This window comes from Malaclemys terrapin, chromosome 22 (assembly GCF_027887155.1).
Source record: "Malaclemys terrapin pileata isolate rMalTer1 chromosome 22, rMalTer1.hap1, whole genome shotgun sequence".
Lineage (NCBI taxonomy): Eukaryota > Metazoa > Chordata > Testudines > Emydidae > Malaclemys > Malaclemys terrapin.
The window spans coordinates 19,525,614-19,534,865 of NC_071526.1; the positions used below are offsets into that span (position 1 = coordinate 19,525,614).

Below are 9,252 nucleotides of genomic sequence, written 5' to 3' on the forward strand. Positions count from 1 at the left end.
CAGGGGAAGGGGTGGGCTGGTGACCAGGACATATTCACTTGGCTCCAACTGTCCCAGCTGGCAAGTGGCACTGAGGGATTGTGGCTACAACTTCAGCCCCTGGAATTTACCTCCCGGCCCCACCACCCCTTGGCTGCACAGAGCCCCATTACTCCGGCTTTCACCCACTGGGGCTACGCCTGCGAGCAAGGCAAGATGGATTAGGCCTTTACTCCTCTGAAACCAAACAACCTGGAGTTCCAACGCAAGGATTGATTCCTTGGTGAATTGGGGAATTTCTCATAATGCAGTTTCATGTTAATTAAAAGCCTGACTAGTCCGGTGATGAGCACCAGGGGGGCTGGAACAATTTGTATAGTGGGGGTGCTGCTGATAGAAACCAGGTATTTGGTGTTTTTTATTATTACTTCAAGCCAGGGGGTGTGGCAGCCCCTCAGCCCCCCTAGTTCCAGCACCACTGATGGGCGCAGTAGACAAACCTATGTAGACTGGAACTGAATTTGAATGCAGGTCCAATGCAAACACCTTCTGTTTTCTGGGCATGTACTGGGCCCAACCACTGCCTCTGGGAGCAGAGTCTAAGTTCCCTTTATACCTCGTGGTAGAGGACAGTGTTCTCACAATTGTACTTTTTCTGACCTACTAAAACTACCTCCCCATCTTTACCGCTGTTATGTCCATGTAATAGACTGAATGCTCATGTTAACACACACACTTGAGGCTAAAAATAAAACCAAAACACCTCCACAAAAATCCCCCAATACCATATTGTTATTTACTCCTGGCCTGAGAAAAGTAACTGTTCTTCTAAACGAGGCAAACCCTGGAGTATTTGGTTTTTAAAAGGATTGAGCATTATAGAATTGCACAAATAAAGCATCTTTTATTTTTGCTGTGCAATAGCATGAGAGCGCTAATGCAGTGGGGCTGCAAGTGCCTGATATATTCTGACAAACCAAACAACCCAAGGGTGTTCGTCCTCAGCAGAACTCACTTCACATCTTATCCATTATGGGAATGAAATGTGAAAATTGACCCCTCTTTTTTAAATAGCAATGTAATACTGTTTGCTACATAGTCTCTCTTCTTTTAACTAGCCTATCGAAATTGCTCCTGATATACACAGGCGCTGGCTTCAATTCTGTACTGTTAATCCCCAAATGCAAACGGGAAAGACTTCCCGCAAGTACACAGGGGAGTTTCTCTCTCTCTTTTACTTATCTCTTTCTTTTCCTTTATGTCTTAAAAAAAAAAACTGACTAGGTATCACCAAAAGGTTTCTAAAAATGGCCTCAGTGTTACAAAAAGTAAAAGCAAGTGTCTGGGTGTGAAACAGAGAAAAAATAAAAGCCATAAAAGGATTTGAAATTTGGAAATGTTTCCATAGTTTCATAATGTATTTTGGATGATAACCTGGTTTGCATGCATTTATAATTATTGTTACTTTATTTTTGATGAGCATACACTATCCAATCCATTGCATACGCTCAGCAAATTCTAAATTTATAAACACACACAAACATTTTTTGTATTCAGAATTCCACACCCCATTTCATGTTGCTGAGCTTCAAGTCCCTGCATTTTTGTGAAACAGTCACATAAGCAGAAAGAAATTAAGAACATGAGCATGTAATCAAAGCTGACAAAATGCTTTATTAATCATGTGTGCTGAATCTTTTAGACAATATTGTGTTATGTTGTTGCTATAGAGGAGTTATTAGTAGTCTTCTGCAGTGTTTGCCAGCTTATTTGTACTGCAAGGTGAACCCATTTGCTGGTGTGCTAACTTATGGGTGTCAAACATGATATTTAGTCTGATAATGGTCCACCCGCGTGACTTTTTTAAATTAAAAAAAAATCCAAAGAGACAGTTGATAAGAGTAGGAAAGCTGTAGCTATTAATATCCTTTGTATTAGCCACTACACAATAACTACATTTTTGAAAGTGACAGAGAAAATAGGATAATTAATTTATAGTAACATGGCTGATTGTGACATTTGCCTGAGCAATAATGCATTTGCAAACAAAACACGGAAGGCACAAAAATACAATAAAACCAAGCAGAAGATTTTTGTAGAAAACAGAAGATTTTTCATGTTGGGTGCAAACTGCATTATTCACACCTAAAAAAATAAATCTGAACTGACATACAGTAATGTCCGATCATCAACAAAAATTCCCTTTACACCCGCTGTTTCACAAAATGTAAAATGTATCCAGAGTCAAGAAGCAATGTGTCAAATATTATAGATTGTGGACAGGAAGTTTTCTAGCAAATTAAGTATCTGACATTTTACCCACTTTATGCAATTAAACATTTCTCCAGTGTGTGAGTTCCACAGCCACAGGCTTCAAAAGTTCTCTCAACATACAAATACTGCTGGAAACAAAAGATCTGTGAAAGTGAAAAGAATCCACTTATGTGACTTTTCCTCACAAATTCTGAGAGAAAGCAGACTTAAAAAAGATACAAGTTAATTCTTCTAGAAATACAGAGAATGAAATAAGTAAGTATTCTCTAGACCCTGGTATAGGCATAAATATTAGGATGGGATACTATATAGAAGGATCTGGTGACATCAAAAACCATGAGAGCACAGCTTGAGTGCTAAGATGGAATTTTCTTGTATTACATTGTTGCATATTTATTATTTTCAGTAATGTAAGGTGAGAAAATTCTTTAAAAAACATTTTCTGCTTGTATTTTATATTCCAAAAAGGCATATTAATCTCAGTGGACTATCATAGCACCCCAAATACAATTTATGCTATTTTCACTGGTATTATACATTTTAAAGCTCTGCGTGTGTACATAAAAGTGTATGCAGACACACCATCTTCATGGCTTAGGCATTTATATTGAGTTTCCCAGAAGTGTAGTTAACAGGAATAGTGAATGTTGATGAACAGTATTTGTAACAATTGTAAACAAGTGTGAGTAATAGATTGTTCACATGTTTGAGTTATCTGAAAGCAAAGATAATATTAAACAGGACAAAAAATTAGAAAGCTGAATCTGAAAATATAATTACAGGTCTTTTACTTCTAAAATAAATTAATAATGAACGTTCAGCTTTAAGTCTCTGATAAATGAAAAATACGGAGATTTTTTTTTCCTCCTTTTTCAGGTAAAATGTACATTACTAGACTAGTGTCTTCCGCTTCAAAAAACCAAAGGCGGGTTTCCCTTTCTCTCTCAGGTAAGACGGGCACATTTGGCCCTTTCTGCACATCTCTTTCACTGCACTAACTGGAATATGATGGGGAAGATATTTGCAAGACACATTTTTTTGTAATTCTACCTTCTGTATAGGGAACCCTTTGGAATGGAAAAAAAAAAAAACCTGAAAAAATGCAGTGTCTGAAGAACAAATGAGATCAGATTCTTTCCCCGAAGCTGGGGGCATGTGATACATATTGCAGCACAGGATTTATACTTTTCCTGAGATCTCTGTGGACAGCTCATCTCTTCCAGAGACCCTTGTAAGTTTAAGAGCTTCCACACATTTGTTTAAAGATCTTGATTTTACATTTACCTATTTATGGAGTCCACAGCTCCTGTAGTATCAATAGCAAGTGGCACACACTGCAGAATGGAGAAGAATTTTGGCAAAATGCTGCCTATAAGTCGTGGCCGTTACGGGATGTGACTTATAAGATGTTAGAAGGATGCACCCAGTAAACATGGACTCTGAATCTCAAATGTGCCACATTCCCCTTGGACCAAAAGTGAACACCCGAAATCATGATTTAGGATTAAATTCCCCACGCGGAATCAGCGGCTCTCCCCTACAACTTTAAATGCCAAGCGATCAGCCCGGCAGGTGCCCGGGTCCCACAGGTGCCCTGCCCCGAGTAGAGTTTATTTGCCTTTGTTTAAACAATTGCAGTCCCGGTCTCTCTGAAGCTGCCCCGTTGTCATGCAGGGAGAGCACGGGACGCCCTTGCTGCTGGGAACAGGGGCTTGGTTCCTACAGAGCCAGGCAAGGCGGTGGGAATGGTCCTTGCAAAGGAAAATCCCAACTTGCCTCAAACTTTCTACGGGGGTGGGAAAAAAAAGAAGTCCGCTGAAGCGACGGAGCCCACCTTGGCCGGACTGAAGGACCGGGCAGCTCCGCCTGGCTTGGGCTGCAGGACAAGGGAGTGTCCCTGCCCCCTCCTGGCCCTGGCCCTGGCCCTGGCGGGGGTTGGTGCCCAACCCAGCTCCCCTAACTCCAAGCCCTCGCCAGCTCCCCGGGCGGGCAGGGTCCGAGCTGACTCCAGCAGCCTGCAAAGACGACACGAGACCGGTTCCTGGGGGAATGGTTTATGTACGTAATAAAAATATTTACTATAAACATAAATAGAAACGTAACTTCGCGGGCTACATATTTTTTTGCGATTAAAAAATAAAACAAACCTCCGAACCCAACGCTGCGGAATGAGCCGAACGCGGTTAGAAATAAATAGAAACGGGACGGGAAACAATATTAAAATAGCCTCTCGGGATCAGTCCGTGTAAAAAACCGGCTGGGGCAGGAGCGGGGATCCGGGACGGCGGACACGTGTGTACATATCTCACATATTTACAGCCGGGCCGGGGAAGTGACCGCAACTCCCGCCCCCCTCCGGCTCCCCAGCGTCCCTCCCAGGCCCCGCAGGGCCGGGCCCGGGGCGTGGGGAGCCGGGGACACTCCTGTCCCTCTGGGGAAACTCCCCGCTCCCCGGGAAGCCAAGAGCCCGCAGTCTCCACGGGGCGGTCTGGGGCCCCGGGCACGGGGAGCGCAGCAGCCCCCCAGGAGAAGGGGGAGATAAGTGCCATCGGAACCGGTCCAGGGGCCCGCGGTGGGTGCGGGGGGAGCTTCGGCCCTCCCCGACCCGTCCCAGCCTGAAGCGGGGGTGGGGGGCCGGGCCGCGGAGCTCCCCCCGCAGACAGTGTCAGTGACACGGGAGCAAACGAAGAATAAATTAGATCTCAAACCTTTGGCTAGTTCTCCTCTCGCGGCGTTTGCAGAGCCGCGGGGCTCTGGAGCGCGCGGTATTTTTGGAAGTCAAATAAATACAGCGAGTTAAATTAGAGACAAATTCAGGTGCGAACCAGTCTGAGGAATAAATTAACGAGCGTTTTCCACGCGCCGCCCGGCGAGTCTCGGCATCCAGGGCCCGAAACCAAGCGGCAGAAACAAAGTCCCGAGCGCGGCTTCCCGCCGGGCAGGGGCTGGGGGCCGCTGGCGGGGTTCGGGCTCCCTGGCCGGGCCCGGCTTGGTCCCTTCTGCCCGCAGTCCCTCGCTCCTGGGCCCCCACTGTAAACTCCAGCGCTGCCGCTGCCCCTGCCCCTGCCCGGCGCCCTCAGCCCCCGGCCCCGCCGCCCAGTCATTGCACCGAGCTCTGCAGCGGGTGGTGCAGCGGCGAGGTCTCCGCCTGCGCGTAAACATCCTCCATGGGCGGGTGCGGGACCCCGGCCGGCGTCATGCGCTTCTCCTTCTGCCGCCTGTTGCAGAACCAGACCCGCACCACCTCCTTCTCCAGCTGCAGACTGTCCGCCAGCGAGGTGATCTCGTGGGCCGAGGGCTTGGGGCACTTGAGGAAGTGGTTCTCCAGGGCGCCCTTCACGCCCACCTCGATGGAGGTGCGTTTCTTGCGCTTGCGGCCCTGCGCCGCGATCTTGTCCAGGTTGGTGGGGCTGCCCGTGCTGGAGTCGGTCTCCTCCAGCCATTTGTTGAGCAGGGGCTTGAGCTTGCACATGTTCTTGAAGCTGAGCTGGAGCGCCTCGAACCGGCAGATGGTGGTCTGCGAGAAGACATTCCCGTAGAGGGTGCCCAGGGCCAGGCCCACGTCCGCCTGGGTGAAGCCCAGTTTGATCCGCCGCTGCTTGAACTGCTTGGCGAACTGCTCCAGGTCGTCGGAGCTGGGCGCGTCCTCGTCCGAGTGCTCCTGCGGGTGGCCCAGGTGCTGCGGGGAGGTCTCCAGCTGGGGGTCGTGCAGCCCGGCCGCCTCCTCGTGGCCCAGGGGGTCCCGCAGGCCGTGGTGCAGGGCCGGCGCCTGGGGGCCCAGCATGCCGTTCAGGTTCGTGTAGGCGGACTGGGAGTAGAGCAGCGGCTGGTGGCTACTGGACGTGGGGGACATGGGCGCCAGGTGGTGCCCGCTGCCCTGCGCCCAGGCGCCCGGGTGGCTGCCGGGCGCCTGCTGGTGCACCAGGTGGGAGCGGGGGTGGAAGGCGCCGGGCAGCTCCTCCCGACCCGCCCCCTGCACGCTGCCCTTGCCGTGCTCGGCCTGGCCCAGGTGGGAGCCGCTGCCCCAGTCGGTGCCGGCGCTGGGCAGCCACTGGTGGTGGGTGAGGCTCATGGGGTGGCCGGAGCCGCTGGCCAAGCCCTGCAGGTACTCGTGGTGCATCATCTTCTGCACCTCGCGGTAGGTGGTGCCCTGGTGCAGGCGGTCGGAGTCGGGGTGCAGCAGGGCGGTGCTGCGGGGCAGGTACTGAGCTGCGGCGGCCATGGCTCCCCGCGCTCACTGCGGGCACGGCGCGGAGCGCGGCGCTTTAGAGCCAGGCTTCGGGGCGCCGGTGGGTGCCGGGCTCGCGGCCACTCCCCCCCGCGCCCCATTGGCTCCGCTGCCCGGGACTGGCAGCCGGCTCCGCGCCTTCATAGGGCGCCCCCGGCTCGGGGACCTGCCGCACGCCTCCCTCCCCGATTGGAGGACGGGGTGCGGGCGGCTCCCAGGGATTGGCCGGGGGATGCGCTCGGGCTGGGGAGCCCGCGTGCTCCTGGCACCGGGACGGGCTCTGATTGGCGGGAGGCGGTTCATTCATGCCCGTTTGCAATCGCCACGTGGGGAGGGGGCTTTGGGGGGCACCTGCGGCGCGGCTCTGTGCCCCGGGCGCGGCGGGGCTTGGCCGGGTCCAGGGCCCCTGCCCGTGGGGAGGGGAGCGGGGGCGTCGGGCTGCGGGCGCTGGGGGGCTGGAGACTCGCTCTGCCCCGGCCGTCGGGCTCCGGCCCAGGCGCGCAGGCCGGGTGAAGGGAGATTCCCGCTCCCCGGGCTGGCAGGCGAAGGACGGGACGAGGAGCTCCCGGGGCAGGCCGGGGAGTGTCCAACACCCCCGGGCAACTCGGCCAGGGCAGCGCGCTGGGCTCCCAGCGGCCCCTCCTGCCGGGTGCCCGGCCCGGGCTGGCGCCGCTCCTGTCCCCCCTGCGCCGGCCGGCCGGGGGTTCCCTTCCCCGGGGAGGGTCAGGCAGGGCTGGCAGAGATTCCGTGCCAGGGAAAATACCGCTTCAGACTCGAGAGTCTCCCCCAGGCCCTGTTCTCTCGGCACCGGCGGGCAGCCGACGAGCAAACCTCAGGCCGGGGGGAACCAAGCGAGCTCCGGGCGCCTGACGCCCAGCAGGGAGAATGCCCCGGTACTGCGGTGACTCGTTCACCGCTTCCCCCGAAGGGGCGAGCCAAGGCAGCCGGGGCTGGCCGGGCCGGCGGTAAAGCTGGTTAAAGTGGCCAGATGCTGCCTTTTGTGAGGCCTGTGGCCTTGTGTGGCGCTGGGGCATTTTCACCAGGATGCTGCCGGTTGCCATGGAGAGGGCACTACAGGGATCACAGAGCCCCATTGACGAGGGGAAGAAAGGCCTCGGTTTAACTTCCAGTCTCCAGCTTCCCCAACCTCCTCCGCCTCTTCCAGCAGCAGCCGGGGCGCCGCGAGGGGCCCCTGGCTGCTTTCCTCCCTCCGCGGAGCCTGCAGGAGGGACCCGCCGCTCGGGCCCAAGCAAGGGGTCCCCGCGGCTGGGCCTGACCTTGCTAAAGTGGGTCCCGACTGGAGCAGGCTTGGGCGCCCGGCTCTGCTGCTGCGCCCTTTGCCGGAACGGGCCCTGCCTGGGCGCTCTGCGGTGCGGGGGGCTGGCCGGGGGGAGGTGGCACCGCCCCCCCGAGCTTTGGGGCTGACCCCCGCAATCCAGGGGCCCACCCAGAGTCGGACCGCCCGGGGCAGCCCCTCTTGTCCCGTAGCCGAGCCGGGGGAGGTGGGTCCTGGCCCGACACACGGAGGTGCAGGCCAGTCGCGGTGCAGGATGCTGCTCCGAGCTGTGTAATGGGGGGGGGGGGGGGTTCGACAGCCCCCGGCTAATGGAGCTGGTGGCACTAACAGCAATAGCGGAGTAGGGGGCGGAGGGCTGCGGGGGGGGCTCCTGGAGCTGGGGCTCCCCCCCCATTGAGGAGAGGCGGGTGTCAGGCTGCTGGGCGGGGGTGCAGGGCTCGGGGCTCGCTCTCAGCCCCAGCACGGCGAGTCCCAGCGCAGAGCGGCCCGCGGGCCTGGGCAGAGGCCGAACTGTCCGGATGAAGCGCAAGAGCCTCTTTGAAGCCCACAGCCCCGGGGGAGCCTGGGAACACCAGGAGCCAGTGGGTGCCCAGAGCCACTGAACCAAACCGTGAACCCTGCGTCGGATGGACACGGCTTCAAGCCAGGCCGGGGGTGCGGCAGCTCCCCGCACGCCTAGTTCCGGCACCTGGCAGGGGCTGGCTGCTCCCACATCTCCCTGTAGGCAGCAGGGCTGGGACACGGGGCCTGGCGGGGCACCGGGCGGACCCTGAGCTTGGCTGCGGGGTCTGCTGGGTGCGCCTCACCTCGCAGGCGGGGCCCGCGGTCAGTGTCAATGTCCCCCCAGTTAAGGCCAGTCTGAGCCCGGAGACTGGCTCCCCGCGTGCCTCCATCCAGGCCTCGCCCGGAGCCGGGAGCAGAGCCCAGACCCGGGCGCACAGGGCGGTGGCAGCGCCTGTCACTGTCAGCCCGGGACCTGAGGGCTCCGGCCTCAGCTGCCCGCTGCAGTGCGCACCAGGCGGGCGCAGGAGCCCAGCTGCCCGCTGCAGTGCGCACCAGGCGGGCGCAGGAGCCCAGCTGCCCGCTGCAGTGCGCACCAGGCGGGCTCCGGGCTCAGCTGCCCGCTGCAGTGCGCACCAGGCGGGCGCAGGAGCCCAGCTGGCTGGCACGCCCGGCAGGGAAGCCCCGCGAGGCAGGGGCTGCGGCTCCAGAGGGCCGGGGATGCTGCGGCGGGTTTGAATGAGGAAATTCCCGCGCTCTGCGCGCCTGAGCCGGGGAGCCCCGTGGGGCAGGATTGTCAGGGGCGGGTTTGCACAGCCCCCCGGTGCTTCCCCGATCCACGGTCAATAGTCGCAGACATGCACAGGCCAGGGGTTGGGGCTGGTTGATCCTGGCAAAGCCAAGACCCTGGAATCGCCCAGCCTGTTCTCTGCAGCTGCGTGTCCCCTCGGCTCTCTTCATCGCCCCGGGGACT

The 9,252-nt window shown here is 56.5% G+C and overlaps 1 protein-coding gene across 1 annotated transcript; it reads right to left on the reverse strand.

Annotated features, from left to right (window-relative positions):
• Positions 1–1,641: 1,641 nt before the first annotated feature.
• Positions 1,642–6,475, reverse strand: POU3F1 (POU class 3 homeobox 1). The gene has a single exon (XM_054011525.1). The coding sequence runs from the start codon at positions 6,473–6,475 to the stop codon at positions 5,354–5,356; it is 1,122 nt and encodes a 373-aa protein (XP_053867500.1). The 3' UTR covers positions 1,642–5,353.
• Between the last annotated feature and the right edge of the window lie 2,777 nt (positions 6,476–9,252).